Source organism: Ochlerotatus camptorhynchus, unplaced genomic scaffold, assembly GCF_037179485.1.
Source record: "Ochlerotatus camptorhynchus isolate MF236.1 unplaced genomic scaffold, CSIRO-AGI_Acam_v1.1 ptg000378l, whole genome shotgun sequence".
Taxonomy (NCBI): domain Eukaryota; kingdom Metazoa; phylum Arthropoda; class Insecta; order Diptera; family Culicidae; genus Ochlerotatus; species Ochlerotatus camptorhynchus.
In genome coordinates, this window is record NW_027040866.1 from 386,324 (window position 1) to 408,761 (window position 22,438).

Consider the following 22,438-nt stretch of genomic DNA (forward strand, 5'->3'; position numbering starts at 1 on the left):
GAGGGTCGCCCACGCAAACCAGCAATATCATCGGGAAGGGGAAAGTGTCCCCTACCCGGTGATGTTAAAAGTTTACGTAGGTGTCATATGGGTGGCAAGAAAAGGGCATAAGAAGGTTTGTTTACAAAAAGCTTGTATGCCTTTTTCACATGTTGTTCTGGAATTGTTTTAATATTCGTATGTTTCATCTACTTCGAAGAAAGATTAAAAAAAATTGAGATTCCTTCAATACTAGGGACACTAGATTAAAAAAAAAACATATCTTCATTTTGAAGACATTTAAAATTCTATGAGGCTATTTTTTTCATGCAGACATTTTGAAGACATCTCATGATTTGTGAAGTTGTTTCAAGACATGCGGAAGCTGGCAAATGAAGATTTTTGTTAAATAAACGAAGTTTTTGACTTCAGATTTTAAGCTTCTTCCTGAATATGTTGAATATGAAGAACGTAATCAAAATCGGATATTTTAGAATAAAACTTGATCCAATTGAATATTCACACTGAAATATTCGATTAGCTGGAGATCTTTTGAATTCTTGAATTTAATCTTTACAATAATACTTGATCAACCTGAAGCCTTGAAAAATATCCAGAGGACTTTATTGTGATCTTCGATCAGCTGGAGATCTTTAAGTGCTTCCTAACCGATCTGCCATCTTGAGAGAGCCAATTGAATGTTTGACTAGTTTAAGATCTTCAGATTTCCTGATCTACCTGAATTCACTAATATCTGACTAACCAGCAATCTTGGGAGACTATCTAAAGATGAATTTTATGAACAGTTGAATATCTTAAGAATAATAATTGATCAACCTGAAGTCTTGAAAAGTATCCAGAGGACTTTTAATCTCGGACCAATTGCATATTCTTTAAATACTCTCTAATCAAACTTCCATCTTGGAAGGATGTCTAACAGATGTCGTTTGAATGTTTGAACAGTTGCAGATCTTCAGAACATTACTTGATTATGTTGAAAAGTCTAGAATAATATCCAGAGATATCATCGCAAATCCGTGAATATCAGTTAAACAAAGATTCCTGTACTTTCAAGAAGTTTCTTGAACTTAAACTCAGTTCCATGAACTCAAAGCCTATATAAAGTTCTCTGAATATGAAGAATATTCGACGAAATCCTTAGATATTCCGTCAACTTCTTCGAACTTCCCAGGACTTCCAGGATTTTTCCAAAGCTTACATCTTTTAATTTTTCGATAGGTACAACTTAATTTCTGCCCAGCTTGCTTAACTTTCAAATAATTCATGCGATGTTCCGTAATCATCGTCCACGAAGTTGTTTAACATTCTACGAAGTATACTGAAGATCTTTGATGGCCCCTGAAGATTTACGAAGTTTCACGAACTTCTATGAAGTTCTCTGAAATCAAATGAAGCTCTCTTGACATCTAAGAAGTTCCCTATTGTGTCGTGATGTTATGTTTGTCAGCCAAATTTCACAATAGTCCGTACAGACCATGATGATTATGGTGGATGATTTCTCTAATGAATGTATTTTTAAAACTATTTTTTCGTGCTTTAGGATTACATAGATTACATACCTACTAACGGGTAAGGTAATGCATACCTTTGTGCGTAACAAATGACAGCGATGGAGAGCTATGGAAGCCAGGATAGAAAACGGTGACATATAGAAGTGCATCCAGAAGGAGTAAGCATTTTACAAGATTCAGCTCGCTAATCTAGGGAAGGACTCTAAAAACTGCAAATACTGAGTTTTTTCCTCAATTGAGACTAGTACCATAGAGGTAGCTCCACTAGTAATCGATGCACCCCTCGAAACATAAGAAAAACCAATAACCCCTCATTTTATCTGCCAAACTTTCATAGCGAATCAAAACAAACATTGCGTAGTACTAGAATTTTCGACTAGAATGGAGTACGTTAATCGTTTGCTTGGGACCAATAGGCTAGTCAAGTAGTGAGCCAATTTAAAATCGTTAGTTTCGTATTGATTGTTGCTCGTACTACGTACTTCCAACCTTACAACAATGCATTTCAATGGTTTTTCGATCAACTATGAATGATGGACATCTCACAACGCTCAACCTGATTTTCGTTTATGTACCATCTAGATACACTATTATAAAATAAATAAAAATGTTCACGGTTTGTTTCACTTCTAGATCGTATTTTTCACGAGTGCTTCTTGTACAACGATCATATAAAAAAGTGATGTCTGTGTGCCGTACTTTCGATAAATCAGAATGAATGACAAACGAAGGGAAGAGATATATTTTATAAGATGTGAATGTTCTGGGCTCCGCTGGGGTAAAGAGTGATAATTTTTTTTTTGTCCGGAATTCACGCGATCCCGGGATTTATAAATTTATTTCCCAGGATTCAGTAATCCCGGAGAATGTAACAATCCCGGGATTTTCATCCCGGGACATCCAGAGATAGAAGCTCTAGTCAAAACCTAACCACTGGCTGACGGATCACGATCTGATATATTTCATAATTCATTAAGCATCTATTCACGATTCTCGTCTACTGAGTATTATCTGCAACCCTAGGGGCGACCCCGGCGTAGTGGTTAACATCCATACCTCTCACGTCAAAGTCACGAGTTCAAATCTCACCCCCGGACAAGTCACGAATGACCCAAGAGTGTTAAAGTGACTATAACTTAAAAAAAAAAAAAAAATATGTGGAAATAATTTTCGCGGAATAAAATCACAATGTTACGTTACGTAATTGATGTGATTCACAGACTTTTGCGCAAGATTGACAAAATTGTTTTTCACATAGTCAATGATAGACTTGATCCTCAAAAAAATTTTGGTCAAAATCTCATTCATTTTTTCGTCAATGACAAAGATTCACCTGGTAACAGAAAGTGTAATTTATTGCATTCTGAGACACATTATTGTTATCCAAGCGATTCAGGACGTAGATGCTTATTCACTTTAATGGCTCCATGTAATTGTTTTGCTCAAGCCATTTAATTTCATTTCTAATTTAGCTGATAAACAAATCAGCACATGTTCGTCACTGACAAAAATGCTACTGACAATTGACATGGTTTGCCTTGACGATGACTGTTAGCTCAAACGAGTAACCAAAGCAGAATTTTGAGTATCACCGTGTATTGTCGAAATTTTGCAGCACTGGTGAGTGGTTTATTCGTGTTGAATATTGCAGCTTTGTGCATAGCATTGCAAAACTAACTTCCGATAATATATACTACAAGGATCGTACTCAGGGACTACGGATCGGAAATCTGTTTAAGATAGAACGTCGAAAATATCGTGACAATTGTGGTGGACGCCAAAAATGAATGAAGCTAATCGAATCAATTCCTGGTGACCCAGTGGACTGAGTGGTTTCGGTACCACATCCAGTAGCACCAGCAGCATCCGGGAATTAGTAAGTATGGATCTCATTGAACTCAATCGGACCCGATGTAGATGAATAATTTCAACACGAGTGCAGGAACTCAGCAGCTGCAGCTAGTGACGGAGGGATTGGCTTGAATAGGTGCTGACGGAATGAGCCATAAGCAGTAAAGCCACATGGACAGATTTATCTGTAAACATACAGATTTTTTTTTTTCAATATTTTGATGCAGATATCTGTATATAAAGTCTGTTCCAGATAGTATTTAACCATTTCTTTTAAATTATTGTAGCGCCTCTAGTTTTCGTAGCAAGAAACTAGTGACAGCGTTTTGATCCGGAAAGATCATTAGGATTCATATACTTGTTCAAAAGTTTTCGAAGATGGAACGTGATAGACGTGAAAAAATTCTGCACACTCATATTTTGATGGACGATAAAACTTACGTAAAAATAGAGTTTGGACAAATCCCGGGCCAAAAACTTTACTCTGCTAAACGTAAAGGGGATGCTCCGGATAAATTCAAATTTGTCTTTGCAGAAAGAAAACAAAAGTTTTCATCACTGCAGCGACTATGAATAGACAACTTTACAAAGAGGAGAGTCTGCAGAACATAATTTTGCTGTTCATTCAATCACACGAAGGTCCCGTAAAGTTCTGGTCTGACTTAGCCAGCTGCCTTTACAGCTGCGATGTCATAGAATGGTATAAGCTGAATTATGTCGATTTTTTTGAGATGATACTTTTCCACCAAATTGTCCAGATTTTCGTCCCATTGAAAATTTTTGGGCAATTATCAAGCGCAAATTGAAGAAATGTGGCTAAACAATCAAAACACCATCTGATTTGGAGAAGTGGTGGAAAAGGATGGTAGATGAGGTTGACAGTACTACTGTGCAAGACACGATGAGAGGTATTCTGCGAAAAGTTCGAAAATTCATCCGAAAAGCTGACGAAAAATGTTTGTTGTATTTTTCCCTTAAAGTAAAAATCCTACAAAATGATACTTTTAGCGTTTATGTACTTTATTTTCCCTTGGAGAAATGACATGTTTCGTGCGGCCAAATTCTAAATGGAACAGACTTTAGTATTTTTTTTTTTCCTTTGGTTTGTTTTTTTCCGTCGATCTTGTTTTCCGTGCTGAGCACCAATACTACTGACGTGCCAGGAAGGCAGCTCCCACACCTGGACCATACCTATCGACCCATCAACTCATGAGCCGGGGACCAACGGCTTTACTTCCCATCCGAAGGAAGGCGTGATCACAGATGTTGTGCCTCAGAACATCCCGGCGTCGCCGACTGGGACTGAACCCAGGTCTTCTGGGGTGAGAGGTAATCACGCTTACCACTACATCACCGGCACCGTTAAACTTTAGTATTGTGTTGCATGATATTTGTACATACAGATTACAGATTTTTGAAAAAATAAACAGATTTTTCAAATAAGGAGATTTTATTTTATATAATTGTTTATATTTATTTATTCTGATAAATTATCGTTTCTTCCTTTTGAGCAGCTTGAATTCACTATTCATTTTCTCTACATAAAATAAGATTGTATTAACTTTTAATGGACTTGAAACATTTTTAATGGATTTCTGATATTCATGTATTCTGGTGTCGCGTTGGAAGGGATATTAGTTTCCCTTACTTTTTGTTTACTTATCCATATCACATTGTGACATATACGATATTTAACTAACAATATATTTTTTGTCAAATCGGTAATAAAGTCATTTTAGCAAACCAAGGAAATTTTAAGTCGGAAGCAGATTTGTCACTCACTACTACTACTTATTTTTGTTTTGTTTTTTGTTTTTTTAGACTTGTAAAACGATACAAATGACTTTAAAAAATCAAGATTGTAGGATTTCTAGATTTTAAAATTATAAACATTGAACAAACTCTTTATGAACTATGAAGGAACTCAACGAAGATTTAGGTAAATCCACACTGAGATCATTATAAATAAGTTATACAGATTTTTACAGATTTTTGTCATCCAGATACAGATTAAAAATAATTTTTGCTGTGAAAATACAGATTGAAATTCAGAAAAAAATTTCATCACCGGCCATAAGTCGACAAATGAACTTGGATAAAAAAGCACAACTGAAAGGTAATAGTAAACATTGAAGCTGAGGGGTTCTGGATGTGATAGAGGAAATGGATGTAATATCGGCCTAAGTGTCCCTAATTTGGGCCCATACAAAAACTCAGCAATCGACTAAATTTTCCATGGCGACTAACAATATCCATTAGTACCGTCCCAATGAAGTGTTCATCTAAATAAAATGTATAAATAGCAGATTTTTAGCGATGGACCCAATCTTAGATCCATAGGCCAACATTAGAGCTATTGAAAATTTAGTCGATTACTGAATTTATGTATGGGCCCAAATTAGGGGCATTTAGGCCAACATAACATCCATTTCCCTTACATGTTCGATATTTTGCAACCCTGGATATGACTCCCACAATTTGAACTCAGTTGGTAAGAAACTGACTTGGCACAAACCATTTGAATTTTATATGGAAACTACTATGGTAGATGCAAATTATTTGTTAAATCTATATAAAACTTCACCATATCGCCCAGCTTTAAAAAATGATAACTGTGTTTGAAGGTAATTTTCTAAGAAACAACTTTATTTAAAATCACTTTTTAATTAAATGGAAGGAACAAAAGTTATTAATAATTCAAGTCACTGATGTCTAATGATTATGCTCAGAAGGCCACGCAGGTGTTTCTGGCATGTGCCACGTAAAATAGAACAGAATGCAGTATAACCCACAAAATAGCTGCTTGAACATGTCGTAGGGTTATCAATCTCTCAAGCAATCAATAATTATTTAAATTGACGTTTGGCTGAAAAACAATCTTGTGCAAAGTTTCAGCTGAGAAAATTTCCAATACGAATAGTTTAAAAACTTTTTAACAGTGCAAAATTGAAACAAATAAGAAGAAAATAAACACAAAGTTTGGCTTTCCCATAGTAATTTCCATGTAAACTTCAAATGGTTTGCTTACCAAATGAGTTCAAATTTCGAGAAGCTAATCAATACTTGATTACAAACTGTTTGAGTAGTGTGGAGTGAAAATGTTATATTTTTAATCGGTATAGTGGGACAGTCTTTATCAATGCCATTTCTAAACAGTGAAGACTGAAGTTGAACCTCGTGTAAAAGAGAATACTTAAAAAAAAAACTTTCTAGGTTCGCTTTGAGGATCGTGGTGTTGTTAAAAAATAAAATTGTTTTACATAGTTGAAGATGCTAATTTCAAATAACAGACTGTAGTGGTAATTTTTATACGATAGATGGAGTAAATGAAAGTATAGCGTTGATAGTTCCGTTAGAGTACGGCAGTGTGAAAATTGCATATAGATAGTAGAATAGCGAGCTAGGACAACTTTTAAGGAAGGTACAAATCGGTTTTTTCATCTCTCTTTACCAAACTCCTCCTTTGGAGAGGGATGGTGAGGGGTGTCCCCTCCCCACCGCCGCCATAGATTTTTTTTTTATTTATTGCTTCGAACTTTGTATTTTTGGAAAGCTACATGTTACTGAGGAAAGTTTATTGCTTACTTATTTAAAGCTTTCAATATTAATATTAACCTTACATTTTCCACATCTATATACTTTAAATAGATTCTTCAGCAAAAAAAAATCTAACAACTAATGAAATCTAAATCTAATTGCTAATAATACAATAAAATAACTTGCTATTAACTCTCTGAGCACCACATCTTAATCATACTTTTCGCTATTTTTGTAATATCAGCAGTAATTTTCAACGGTTTTCTGATGTTTTTATCTTTATTATAATTGAGCTTGTCACATTGTAATGGGCCCTATGATTAGTTCACTTTACGATTTAATTTTTTTTTTTTTAATTGGCAGAGAAGCTAGTTGAAAAAATAATTCGCATTTGACCACTGGCAACACACTTGTCACTGAGCAATGGTGGTTACTTGTGTGCAACTTATTCCAGTCATAATCAAGTTGCAGCTACTTGTTTTGATGGCAGTTTGCTGCATGGGACGGTTCAAAGATTTATGATTTTACGATGTTTCTGAAGTAATCTATACATACATTAGAAAATGAATGACTAAAATTTGACATACATGCAAGTGATAAAGCGTGGATGTAATTTTCAGTGTGGTACTCTAAGAATTAATAATTAAATTAATAAATAAATAAATAAATAAATAAATAAATTACTTAAATAAACAACTCATGTAAAACACAAAACTTAAATAAATTTCACAAAAGGAAATCGAAAACTTAAGCACATACTCGATGGGCAGTCGAAGAGTCACAGTTCATTTGAAGCAGCTCATTCTCGCTCACAAAATCTTCATTTCCACATCCCTCTCTGGTGCTATGCTGACACTAAAAATTACTTTCCACCCACTCGGCAACCGCCGTTTCGTGTATGCACTGGTACATTTCGAATCCGGTCACGCATACCGTCGTTCCAAATTTATCCACACAGTTGTCGTACACGTACTGAGCCTATATGATAGATTGCGAAAAAGTGAAACAAACATATGTAAACACAATTAGATTGGGCTGGGAATTTCACCAGATATGCAATAAGTCACCACTTACACCTTCGGGTTCCAGGTAGCGCCCAGCAAAACCGATGATTTGCGTTTTGTTGTACGTGAAGTCATCGAACATGAATCCTGATCGCTTCATCAAACACTCGGTGAAACACTGCAAGACAGTGGAGGTGGGAAAGTATTATTAATTCCTTAAAGACAAAAATGGGTTGATCGATCAGCTGTGACTGAATAAACTCATATCATTCGGACGATTCGGCCTGTATCAAACCTGCAAAAATATTGTCAATACTCATAAGCACTTTTAATAATAATATGCTAATAAATATACACAACATTGTCAATACTCAAAAAGGCTACTTCTTCTTTGGATTTCAAGCTTTATTGCACATGGCATATTAGCTTATTGCCTGCTCCATGCTTAGTGTTCTTGATTCACTTCCAAAGTTATTAATTGAGAGCTTCCGATGCCTGTACCATTTTTTGCATTAGTATAATTTGTGTGACAAGCAGAATCATACTCTATGCCCAGGGAAGTCGAGAAATTTTTCAACCCGATGGAGTGGATGGTCTTTCTTTGTAGCTGTGCCTTTACCGACTGAGCTAAGGAAGGCTCCAATATAAAAATAATAATATAAGTAATATTCAAATGAAAACTCATTGTCAGTAACATCAAAAATAAAGACAATCAATAAGTAATCACGCTTTTCAAATAGCGGCGCCAGTGGTGTAGTGGTAAGCGTGATTACCTCTCACCCCAGCAGGCCTGGGTTCAATCTCAGTCGATGCCGCCGGGATGTTCTGAGGCATAACATCTCTGATCACGCCTTCCTTCGGAAAGGAAGTAAAGCCGTTGGTCCTCGGTTCATGAGTTGATGGGTCGATAGGTAGGGTCCAGGTGTGGGAGCTGCCTCCCTGGCGTCGGTAGCATTGGTGCTCATCACGGAAAACAAGATCGACGGGAATCAACTCAAGGAAAAAAAACACTTCCCAAATCTGCAACAATATTTGTGGGCTATTTTAAATAAAAAAAATTTCAGCTATAAAGCTAACAAGTTACAACAACTACAAAATTGCGTCAGGCAAAAACGAGAGTACATCCTGGTAAAATGTGTCACAGACGCGCCAGAATGATCTTCTCTTCATTTCTCAACATTGAACACTCTACGGGCAAAATAATCCACAATTTAACGAGTCTCGTGATTTTTTTTTTTATTTTTTTTTTATTTTTTTTTTAATTAATTTTAAATTTTTAATTAAAATTATTTAATTAAAATTTAATTAAAATAAAATTTAAATTTTAAATTAATTTCACACTACAATTTTAATGTATCAACAACGTTTTTAAAAATAGTATTAGCTCTAGATTAAGAAACTAAGCTGTTTTTTTTTGTACGAAGACGAGTTAATAAATAAATAAATATATAAATAAATTTTTGCTGCTTAGAAGACTGAAAGAACTGAAAATCTCCTAGACAGCTCGTTTTATTTTTCAAAAATCTCGTAGGAAAATTAATAATTGGTATATACATTTTCATTCAATTGTATTAATGGCAGTTTTAAGAAAGAGGTTACCATCTACTTCAATGAAAACTATTATTAAAGACTATTATTAGACATATTCAATTTTCAAGATTGTGAGCTGGAAACAAAAAGTTATTACGATATTTAACTGTGATTCTTATACTGAAAAATTGAAGTGCTTACCGAAGTACCCAAAAGTTCTGATTAAAGGCTATTTAAAGATTATGCAGCCTGGTTGAAGGTGGTCTTTAGCATTCAAAGCAGCCTCATTTTTATGTTGTTTAACGAACGTGAAAGTTCCAGTATCATAACTGAATAGCATTCTATGCAACTTCTGGCAGAAAATGAATGGCAGTTTTAGAAAATAAGAAGGAAAAAACCAAATTTTTTATGTGGAATTCACACTGCCTGGAAGTATTTAATAATTCATTAATTTATGGTCAATATTACATGCAGTTTTTAAACATAGCAGTGAAAAGTTCAATTGAATTTAATTGAATTTACAACCAACAGTGAATTTCAATTTTAATGGATTGATTTACTGGTCGTTGAACGTGTAATTTAATATTCACAAGCTTGTCCCAGTTTGTAGTTGAAAATTAAAAAATATTTTTATATGTGCGGTCTTAAACAAAATCCGGAAAAGTCGGAAAAAAATTCCGACCGAATTTAATTTTTTTTTTTTTTTTTCCTTTGGTTTGTTTTTTTCCGTTGATCTTGTTTTCCGTGCTGAGCACCAATGCTACCGACGTGCCAGGAAGGCAGCTCCCACACCTGGACCATACCTATCGACCCATCAACTCATGAACCGGGGACCAACGGCTTTACTTGCCCTTCCGAAGGAAGGCGTGATCAGAGATGTTATGCCTAAGAACATCCCGGCGGCGCCGACTGGGATTGAACCCAGGCCTGCTGGGGTGAGAGGTAATCACGCTTACCACTACACCACCAGCGCCGTTAGCTTATTCCGATGGAAGTGAAAATATTAAAATTGAATGATTAAATTATTCGCTACTTTATACATCGTTGAAACAAAAACATGCTGATGAATGACTGTTATGAATTCAATTTATTACCTTTATGAATTCTCAATAAAAATATTTTCCTATTCCCGGGAATACTCGAGAAGGCCCATCAGCTGTTTCTCGTTTCAAGGGAAGCAAAGAATACCGGGACATGAAAACACTAATTCGATGCTATGCTGATATTTTGAATTTTATGAACTTAGAAATCATAGTATCGCAGCACAATTTACAGGTATGATATTTCAAACACATACTATGTAACGACAAATGTGACATAAGCGTTATAACAAGCCTAAGGCATGCTCTACAACAACTGAAACTTACTCGTTGAAACGCATTTTTATTGTATATGTGAATACACACACGCCCTATTAGTTTTATTAGTCGTGATCAGAATTGGTCTCCTGACCTGTACAAAAATCATGATCTTCAATACTGTAGACATTTCAAAAGTTTCATCAAAATCGGTGAGGACCGAGCAGAGTCGTCCCGAGCAGGAGAAAATAACTAATGAATACCTAATTCTGTTCTGATACCAAAATTTGGTATTGACCAGCATGAATACCAAAGACTAATACCAAAAGATTACATGCAAAATACTTTGTCAATACCAAAAATTGATATTTGGATACCAAAAGAATACCTGGGTGGTAATGTTTTGGTATTGCATTAACATAATTTGGTATTGGAATGGTATTGTGGGAACATTTTTTTGGTATTATTTTTTGGTCAGGCTCATCCATACCAATTTGAGGTATCGAGATATTCGTTCCTGCTCGGGGTTTGCTCATTTCTCGAGCAGGAACGGAAATCTCGATACCTTAAATCGGTATGGATTAGCCTGACATAAGAGGCAAAATACCAAAAAAAAGTTCCCACAATACCATTCTAATACAAACAAATTTAAATGCATTACAAAAACAAAATCAAGTAGGTATTCTTTTGATATCCAAATATAAAGTTTTGTTATTTTCAAAAAAAATTGCATTCAATTTTTTCGCATTATTCTTTAGTATTTTACCTCAACACAAAATTTTGGTGTCGGGCCTGAATTAGGTACTCGTAAGTTAATTTCTCCTACTCGAGTTGCCATAGAATTGCTCCAATGGGTCAGTAGCTCTCAACTCCATCATTGACTTGATTCCTATAAACCACAAATGCCGTGTCTCGCAATGGTTTCAAGATAATGATTTGAAATATTCAGAGGGTACTAATTAGGATCAACTTAGAAATTATGTAGGGTAAACGACGGATTCGGCACCCATTGGCTATTTTCGGTATCCAAAATTTAAACGTTAATTTCACTGTATTTTCTCACCAAAACACTTGGCGATTCCTTAGTCTATCAGCTTCAATCTGATTACATGTTTACGACTGAGTAAACCTGGTATGCCAGGTTTTTCATAAAATTAAATATACGCCCTAATTTGAACATACCATACCCGAACGATACCCCAAATGATAAAACTTTTCCAAAATGGTTTTGAATGAAAACCTGAACATGTCTTCAAGCAAAATAACCATACAAAGCGCACTACACAGCTGGCTAATACGCAGTTCAAATTGAAAGGTTGCCAAAGAAAAAGAGGCTTCCTACAATAGTTACAGTCACTTGAGAAGTTTGAAGCGCAGTAAAAACGTTTTCAAATATTTTGGACAATTTTGTCAATTGAAATGCATGGAAGAACCAGCAGGCAGCATGTAAACAAACAAACACGTGATATGTATGGGGCCTCCCTTAGTTCAGCCGGTAAAGGCGCAGCTACAAATCAAGACCATGCTGGAGGTGGCTGGGTTCGATTCCCGGTCTGGTCTAGGAATTTTTCGGGTTGGAAAATTTCTCGACTTCCCTGGGCATAGAGTATGATTCTGCTTGCTACACAATTATACTAATGCAAAAATGGTACAGGCATCGAAAGCTCTCAATTAATAACTGTGCAAGTGCATCTAGAACTAGAACACTAACTTGAGAGCACGCAGTAAGCTAAAAATGCGATAAGCACTAAGCTTGAAATGCGAGGAAGAAGAAGAAGAAGAAAAAGAAGACGTCATATGTGTGCTTGATGTTGATAAAATGCTAATACATGCGCGGATGCTGCTAAGATTCATGCGTAAATAATACGTAAATAACCCTAAGAGCTGTTTAGCTCTAAAAGTTAATTCCATTATGCACCAATGCCACGAAGTTCCTAGGAATTAACAAGAATGAAGGAAAAGTTATTAAATAAAAATAAAAACAGTACCGCTCTTCTATATTCAGAAATTTTAATAATCCAATTAAACTTAACCTTAAGATCATGATTATCCTTAATCAGAATACCACCAGAATTCCAAACGTAAGTGTTCAATGGTAAATGAAAAGTATACTAAGAACATTACGTGCATCTACCGTCGATTCTGGAGCTTGTGTGACATTTACAGTAAACCTTAATTGATTTATGTTGATCACCACAGCGTACATATAGTCTTGCTTCGTAATAGAAAAAATAAACTTTTAAGGAGAACTGGGAGTAATAATCCAGAATCACTAGACGAACTACTGAGATATAAAGTGGTGAGATGATATTGTAGTTTGCATTTTTAACTGGACTCATTTTAAACCAAGACGATGCAACTTAAAAGCGCATTTTTATTTGAGATTACACACTTTTCGTCGTACTTAAAATATGCGCAATACGCTATTCTATCAGTTGGAATGCCCAGTTTAAACACGCTATTGCTCATATTACCTTACCGGAGCGTATTACACCCAGTTCCCCTATGTTCCACAGCATCCACTCATGAAAGCAACGTACCCCAACCGGTTGATTTATAATTAGAAGCGTAACAATAAGGTCAACGTCTGAGCTGATCGATCAAGTAATTAAAGAAAACAGGGAAACAGTGTGTTCTTGCACCTCTATCAATGGATCACGTTCGCTGAAATCTCCGTACTTGAGGGAAATGACTACGTCCATATCCATTTCGAACTCCTTCGTACACTGATCGATGGCGCCTTTGAAGTCTTGCCCGCACTAGAAAACGAACACACGGTGGTTAGAACGCTATTAAATAAGGCACTTCACTCTAGCAAAATGATTCGGCTGGCACCAAGGTGTGTGAATTGATAATTGCTAGTTTTGAAACACCTCGTGTTCTGCTACAATGTAATCTAATAGAGCTTATTATCACTCACGCTAAGCCGGATCGACGCAAGCAGTAGCAACGCTACACCAGACGCTCTTAGTGACTTCATGTTTACTTATTTTCTTGCACTTTCACTCTTTGTCGCGCACCGACTAAACTGACCTACAAACCGCGACTTGCTGGTTCGTCGAGTTTGAACAAGCGCAGAGATTATCAACCGGTCGGAAGCTTGTCTTCGTTCAACTGTTCACCGTGGACTGTTAGGCTCAAAATTTCATCGAATATATAAGTTTGTTTATTTGCTCTCTTTCTCTTCGCGCCACGGATTTTTTCTCTTTGTTTTGGTCGGTGGGTCATTTCTCCAGTCGAGATGCGCTTTGCTTTCGCCGGAACAGGTCTGCCACCGATCAGTCGTGAGCTAGACGGTGGGATACGCGCCAATGTGATTCATAGAAAACTACAACCGTTGGATGAGCTTGATCGTGGCTAGATTATCTAATCAGCTACGGTTAATTTGTTTGCGGATAGCTTTCCAAATCCCCTACAGTACTACAACCCTGGTCATTGAGTTCCCAAGCTAACGCAGTGTGGCTGCGATGAGTTGCAAAAACGTGCTGAAAAATTTCTGCCTCAGATAAATTTGGTTGGGGTTTTGATCGGTGTGAGTTGAAAAACGATAAATGCGTTGTTCTTTTTAAGGCTGATGCTTCATTGTGTGTTAAAAATAACGGAGCTTTCGAAGCGTGTACGCGAATTCTTTTCATGACCCTGAATGCTGCTATAGTGCTATACAATTCGGTCATGGAATGTAGGATTTCTTTTTGCTCTGAAGATGTTGGAAATGTGTCATTGAACAATCAGTTTAAATGCAAAGGTGATTCGTCACAAACCATGTGGACAGTTTATGAGAGGATTTAGACCCCCTCCCATAGTGCATGGACAATTAACATCACCCCCGTCCCCCTAAACTTTCCACGTGGTTTCTACACATACCCATAGAAGATTTATTCACATATATCAATTCGCATCTGCACAATTCCAAGTGTTGAGATTATTGTAAATTTGCATAGCACACTAAAAGTCACGAGTTCAAATCTCATCCCCCTTACCTAAAATATGTTAAAGTGACTATAATACGAACAAAAAAGTCTAGTGATTGATTTGAAATGAATGGTCACCAGAGCGACAAATTTTTTGAAATTTTCTCATTTCTAAAGCGGTCCAATCGGGTCCTGATCATCCTCTCAAAATTTATTCTCATTTAGTTATGAACTGACTAACCACTCAAGTGTACATGGGAATTACAAAGGGAAAAGCAATTTTGTGTTCATATCTTTGAAACAATTAACCATATTTATCAACTAAAAATATTTTTAACTGCGCTTGTATGAAATTTTCGTAGCTACAACTTTGATTACAATCAGTTTTCGATTAAATTTAAGGAATAAAAGTTATTCATGGTTAAAAACGCAACATTAGTGTTTCTGGGGCGTGGAATAGAGCTAAAAAATTATGGTTACTAAAGCTTGAGTCATTTAATATCTGGACGCAAACAAAAACGATTGTATCTCAGAACCGTCTTAATGATATAAAAATGTTGAGTACTCAAAATGAAGGATTGCGGAACGGAACTTGCGGAAGAGACCACCGTTAAATAAAGGAAAGAAGATCAAGTATAACTTATTTTAAACAAAATGAATCGTACGACCTTTTCAGCATAGAAAGAGGAAACATTTCAAAACACACTACTGTCAAAACATTCCAGATCCAACCGCTAGGAGCCCTGCAGTAAAATAAACAGTGCGTCCATATATTAAATGACTCAATACAGTGTTGCCACCATCGCAGCTACTTGATCATGTCATAAGATTATCATACTCTTAATTAGTTAGTGTTAATAGTTATTGAACTTTCTCGCTTAGCAAAGGGTGGCAATGAACAAAAAGTATGGATTTGTCATATAAATTCCCATATAAACTTCAAATTGTTTGTGCCTGCTGATTAGTTGGTGTACAACAGAGGCGCGATGAGTAGTTGGGCCAGGTAGGACATGTCCTACGCACAAAAATACCTGGAAGAGACAGTCAAAGCATTTACCTTCCCACGATTTTAAATAGAACTTAGAATGATCCTTTTTTTTTTACTTTAGGAATTCCGACGTGTACATATTATGTGAGGTGATAGATGAATTCTCATGCGCCGGAGACGAACCAGCGTTTGGCTGAAAGTCTCCTTAATAAATATAACCAACTAACTAATTAATTCTGAGAGACTGGACACTTGCTCGGAACATGTATAGCCAAATAGCTACCATTGAACTGGTTTTAGAATTCTCAAGTCATTTGATTATGTCAAGGTTAATACAAACCGGTACATGTTTCGGCCATACCTCCAGAACCAGTAGACCGATTCCAAACATATTCAATATCGTTCTATGGGACCATAGTTTCTTGTCCCATCTACATCTTTGAACGTGGATGAGCCTCTGGTGTAGCATGTCTGAAGAATATCATGTTCTGAATTAATTATTAATTAATTATCCAGACGTTCAATCAAAAAGCGATATTCAGCAAAGCCGCACACAAGCAGCAGCAGATGCAGTTATTGACTCAACCGGCGTGTTAAGTAAAAAAGGATATCTTTTTTTCCGATTGCCTCGCTATTGTATAGGAAAGCTAGCTGTGGTCGTCGCAAGTTCCTACCTCACACCTCCCGGTGGTGTAGCCTGGGAAATTTTGTCCTTCCGACAATTGCAAAGTGAGGGGGTTCGACTAGAACTCTGGCGCGGTAACCATAGCACGGCGATAGAGGAAATGCTTCGTCAACCTACAGGAGTGCCAACCGGCACATTAGGATCGACGCCAGTAAGATCCTTATTACGGCATATTGGGCACGGCATGGAACTATGGACAAGACACGGCACAATGGATTGGATACCACGCTACAGGGCTGACAGTCGTGCTATTCTGCTCCCTGAGTAAAGAAGGGTGACACCTTCTTGAAATGGCAATGGGCTAATAGTGCGGTTGCCCCTGTCTCGGTAAAACCTTGGCAGGCCTCCAGATATGTTCAAAACTCGTCACTAATTGATGATTGGTGAGTAGTAGGCTCAGATGTAACATTCCTAACTTACGCTGATCTGCCTCTGAACACGGCCCCCATGAAGGACCGTGTCAACCTCCCTGCTTGCATAGATACAGAATGGAGAATGGAGAAAAACGGAGAAAAAAAAACTAAAAACAAAGAAAAAGTAAAAAAAGAAAACAAAACAAAAAAATATGTAGGACGACGGCAAGACGCCAGACAGTGAAAACGGAGGAGCGAACGTGTTCGCAAGGAGAGGGATATTACAAAGATCACCAGTGTTGAACCTGGAGGCCCCAGCAATTTCCAGCAGCAGCAGTAAGCCCCAAGGTGAGCAGCAAGGACACCAAGGAGAGCTAGGTCTTATGCTAATCCAGGTGTTCACAACGAAATCCAGCAGTAGCACACCCCAAGAAGGATTGCAGCTTGGGAAGACCAAATTGATGGAGGTCAGGAGGAGGATCAATGAACTCCATGACTTCATCAAGGATAAGAGCAACGTCTACAAGGCAATGAAGGAAATGGTGATGGGCATCAAATCCGCCATTATTTCTGCCGAACGTGAACAGGATACGCTGATAACGAGATCCGTGACTGCCAAAAGGGCACTGATCGAGGCCAAGGAGAAGGCAGCAGCTGAAGCACAGACGACGAGATGCTCTTTCAGCTGAAGAAAGATCCTACGATCAAGAGCTCAGCCTTCAAGGAGCTCGACGAAAAGTCTCTTGGCGAATGGGCGAGCTTTAGAGCTCTATTCCTGAAGACAGTGGTCGAGTGCAGGGATTTGGACGAGATCACTACAGAAGAGGAGCTGAGAAGTGCGTTGAAAGTGCACTGCGATCTGTGAGACGTCCCAATGTCAATCCGGATGAGGAAGGCCTACGGCGGCATGCAAACGGCGGCGATACGGCTTTCGACAGTTGCAGCGAATAAGCTGTTGGAAACGGGCAAGGTCACGGTTGGGTGGTCAGTGTGCTCGCTGAATGCCACTCCTTGGGTTACCAAGCAACTGCACGGGAAAAAAAGAGTTCCCATATTCGTGAACCACAGCCGTGAACCATAGTTCACGGTGTATATTTGAGAAAATTTTGTTCTGGATAGCTGGCCGTGATTTTTAGTTCACGGTCCGTTCCCGTTTTCGGGAAAGGGATTTTTTTCCGAGTGGAGCGATGCTTCAAGTGCATGGGTTTCGGTCACCAGGTAAGGAACTGCAATGGCCCTGACAGATCTGATCTGTGCAGGATATGCGGAGAGAAAGGTCATATTGTAAGAGGCTGCACGAAACAACCGAGGTGTATGCTCTGCAAAAAAGAGGACGGAAACGATCATACGACGGGAGGCTTCAAATGCCTAGCATTCAAAAAGGCGATGGCAGGACAACAGTAATGGAGGTAACCCAAATAAGCCTCAATCATTGCGACACTGCTCAGCAACTGTTGTGGCAGGCGAGAAACAAAGTACGACGTTGCAATCAATGTGGAACCGTACTGAGTCCCTTCCGATAACGGTAACTGGGTCGCGGATAGAGCTAGGATGGCGGCTAAACTAATTATGGTCAGATACTCTATTCAAGAAGTGGTTGCGAGCTCCTACAAAGGTTTCGTGATCTCCAAAATTAACGGAATCTTCAGATGTAGTTGTTAAGCACCCTGCAGATGGACAATGGAGCAGTTCCATGAGAATGGGCTTACCCAAGACGACGACGACCGGTAGTCATCGGAGGATACTTCAATGCTTGGGCAGTGGAGTGGGGAAACAGATGTTCCAATGCAAGAGGGCACAGTCTGCTGGAAGCCCTTTGTGCAATATAAGATTAATATACTACCCATAATTGCATACAAGTCCCATCGTTGCTTGATTTCCTATCCATATGGGACTGATATGCGATTATGGGCAGTATAGGGCTTCCATACTTTTTATCAGCCGTAAATCAGCTTCATATTGCAAAAAGAGCGATTAGCGGGCTTGGGTAGGTTGTCTACTGTTACCGTTTTGGTTTCTGTACCCTATTTATTCACTTCAAGCGAGAAAAATCAAGAGAAAGCGAGAGCGAGGAATAGGGTATATGTGAATTCATTGTAAATTCAATCAGTATGTCAATTTCTTGTATTCAATATTGTGTGTGGTAGGATAATTTCTCAAAAAGGGATTATACCATCTGTTTTCTGTCTATGGCCCATTTATTTAACACACGGTGGCTCTTTATCCAGGATTCGCTCCTCAAGCCTCTGCCATAAAATACTTTAAAAGTTACACACCTGTTTATAATCCTTATAGGTGGGGTTGCATCGCGCTTCGAACGTCACCAAATGAGAATTTAACATAAGCGCGACAATATTGTCTTGTTTTTGAATGTAAATATAAGTAAATATGTAAGTCAAATGAAAAACCACTCCCAAACCAACGGTCCAATTAAATATTGTAACCCAGTCACACCAACAACACATAACACATAACGGGAAGGAGTAAGGATGAAGGTGGGCGTTGGAAACAGGAGAAGGATATGGACAGGAGGTGGTGGACAAGTGGGAGCTATTGCGCGAGATAGATCGATCTGCCAAGTTTGCTATAAGTTTTGAAAAGAAGTGAAGTATACAGTGTCGCCAACAATACCGGCTAGTACTGCGTAAATACGGAGTCAGGTATGACCCAATTAGAACCCAGTAGCGAAATTCCCAGCCTTAACACCACCTCTCCTATTCCAGTCAGGACCCATTAATTACGGACTAAACCACGAGGGCGTCCGTTAACAGCCCCCGTGTAGCCATCGGTAATACACAGACGACCACTTAGAGACCACCGTCGATCACCCGATCGAAACCCAGTGCAACATCCGTCGTGCCATACGGTGACAACCGTCGAGCAGCGGCATCCACCGTGAACGTTCATCCGCCACCGAAAAATCCCACCCACTACAGAACCCGGTCATCGCTGGCCAGCAATCTACACACCCACTCTACAGACATAACAAGTGAGTGAGACAATAAACTAGTAAAAAGTGATCAATCGGTGTTTTGTGCTTCTGATTAGTGTCGACAAGCCAGGAGCCGACCTTGAAGCTCTAGGGTTTCCAGCTCGAGCTAGCCAACAAAAGAGACGAGTGTAGCCTACCCCAGAAGATCGCCATGGCTAGACCAGAGGTTAGGGGAATCCCTTTAAACTAGCCCATTTGGCTAGCCATTAACACTACCTAGAGCCCGAAGAGAATCGTACAACTCGGATCTGACTCCACGGTGCTCAGCACATGACCAAATAATGTGATCGGCGGCCTGGTAACCTTGTCCATATTCACAGATATTGATGTCCTCCAGCTCAACACAATGCAATGAGATGGGATCCATGCAAAAGTTATGACAAATGATCTTAAAGATAAAGCACTTAGAAGCTCTCGTACTTTCATGAGAAAATACGAGGAGTGCTTTATCGGCTTCATGGAGCTGAGACTATCCGTAAAAATAAAGTAGTGATCTGGTGAAAGTGAGGCGATAGTTTCTAGCGTATCATTTATTGCCGTCGCCAGCTCAGCAACATATACGGAACAAGGAGCTTGACGCATTCGTGAGGCGCTATGAAATTCGTCATTCTCAAAAATTCATATGGACGATTTTTTACAGAGGGGTGTCTAAAACCTATCTACGAGAGAGGTGGTCTAAAACCTATACTATCTACGTAGTTAATGGACGGTCACTTACGTCTAATGAAAAGATCCATGTCATCGTCACTAATTTTGAAAACCATCGAACATCAATTATATTTTCCAAATTATCGTTTATTTTAGCGCTTACACTTGCATGGTGCCTTTTAATATATTCCATTTTTGTTACAGCTTCCTTCTGGTTCCCCATTTTTCAAAAGCATTTTCGTACATACACTGATAGACGTCGAATGCAGCGGAACAAAGAACTGGAGCAACATCTGCCGTACACATCTCGTACACCGTTTCCGCATCCTCTTGTTTGACAAAGCGAGTCACAAATTTAATGATAACGTCCTTGTTAAAGCTCAAGTCATCATTCATGAATGCAGCTTTCTTCACGATACAGTCTGTAAAGCACTAAAATAATATGACTGCAATTAAATGTCTTTTATTTTTTCCTTTGGTTTGTTTTTCCGTCGATCTTGTTTTCCGTGCTGAGCACCAATGCTACCGACGTGCTAGGAAGGCAGCTCCCACACCTGGACCCTACCTATCGACCCATCAACTCATGAACCGGGGACCAACGGCTTTACTTCCCATCCGAAGGAAGGCGTGATCAGAGATGTTATGCCTCAGAACATCCCGGCGGCGCCGACTAGGATTGAACCCAGGCCTGCTGGAGTGAGAGGTAATCACGCTTACCACTACACCACCGGCACCGTTAATTAAATGTCAAAAGGGATAGTACCATAATGCACCAAAATCCGATACGATACAACTAAACAAATAGGTGTTATGATTCAGAACGATACTGATAAATGCATGTGCAAGTTTGAAAAACATAGTCGAATTTCAGTGCATTACGGTATCAGCATTTACTCACCTCAATCAATGGAGATCTGATAGAGAAATCTCCTCCTTTGATGGCATTGAACGTTTCCATATCCACGTTGTATTCCAATCGACATGTATTGTAGATAGCCAGCAAATTTTGGCTTAACTAGAATAAAATACTCGAAATGGTTATTTCTTTCCGCAGTTTCTCGACCTCGTCACATTCTTACACATTCTTTCGTAGCAAAGGTAACCAAAAGCAACGATAAAGCTAATCTGATCATTTTCGACGAGTCACAGCAACCGTCCCCAAACGACTGATGGTTTCTATATTGTCTAGCTTTAGTTTTTATGTTATTTTCGAAAGTCGCCTACGCTATTCATCCGAAGTATCCCTGTGAGAGTTTAGTGCTTTCATCTTTCTCCGCGCTTGTAGCTTGTGGCTTGTGGCAGCCGACCGTATAACGGCATGCTAACCTACATTTCTAGCGACTTCTGCTTCACTTTTTTTTCAGGAATGTATCCGTGACTGTTAATTAAGTGCACCTTCGTACCCCAACAGGTTTGATTTCAAGGTTGGTCATCAGAAATTTAGGGATGCTTTACATGTTTAGCATTGGCTGGTTTCAATAAAAGTCATGCAAAGCTAAGGAAAACAGCTAAGAGGTTGCTAGACAAGTGAGAATTTAAGCCTTTTAAAAGAAGATGCCTTGAAAACAACTTTCAAACCAAGTTCTTAGACGCTTTTGTTTTTCGAATAAATAAAATTTAATAAATTTGATTGTTGCTTTGGGTTAAAAATAATAAAAATCCTCCCTTCTTTCAACCTCTTTTAGCAAATATTATAAAAAATAGGGATACTTAATAAAATATGTGTATTGAGTAGACCTTCAGTTTTTTTCACCACTTACAGAATTGACAAAAAGAAGCATTTTAAGTATTCACTCCCATGTGGAATTCTATGTCGACTGAAAAATGATTTAACTTTTGCCAGTAAAATACAGCTATACAAATCAATCATCTCTCCTCATCTAGACTTTTGCCCTTCCATTTTATTTCTGTCCAATGCAACACAAATATCGAGATTACAGCGCTTGCAGAATAAAATAATGCGTTTGATTTTGAGATGTAATAGATTCACTTCCTCAACTTTGATGCTAGACGCCTTACAATGAATGTCGGTGAAGCAAAGAATTGGATATTTGACTATGGTGTTCATTTTTAAAGTAGTTAACAGTTTGCTGCCTCGATATTTGTGTGATCGAATTTAAAGAGGAAGTG

General features: G+C 38.2%; 2 protein-coding genes across 2 annotated transcripts in view; both read right to left on the minus strand.

Moving 5' to 3' along the window:
* The window catches only part of LOC135710314 (general odorant-binding protein 56a-like), a 409,005-nt gene that overhangs the window by 372,188 nt on the left and 14,379 nt on the right, over window positions 1-22,438 (minus strand). The window lies entirely within an intron of this gene.
* Window positions 7,552-13,870, minus strand: LOC135710309 (general odorant-binding protein 56d-like). Its single transcript, XM_065232830.1, has 4 exons — window positions 13,652-13,870; window positions 13,374-13,490; window positions 7,974-8,081; window positions 7,552-7,877 (listed from the first exon to the last, which is right to left on the minus strand). Exons 1-4 carry the CDS (start codon window positions 13,709-13,711, stop codon window positions 7,755-7,757), a joined length of 408 nt encoding a protein of 135 aa, XP_065088902.1. The 5' UTR covers window positions 13,712-13,870; the 3' UTR covers window positions 7,552-7,754.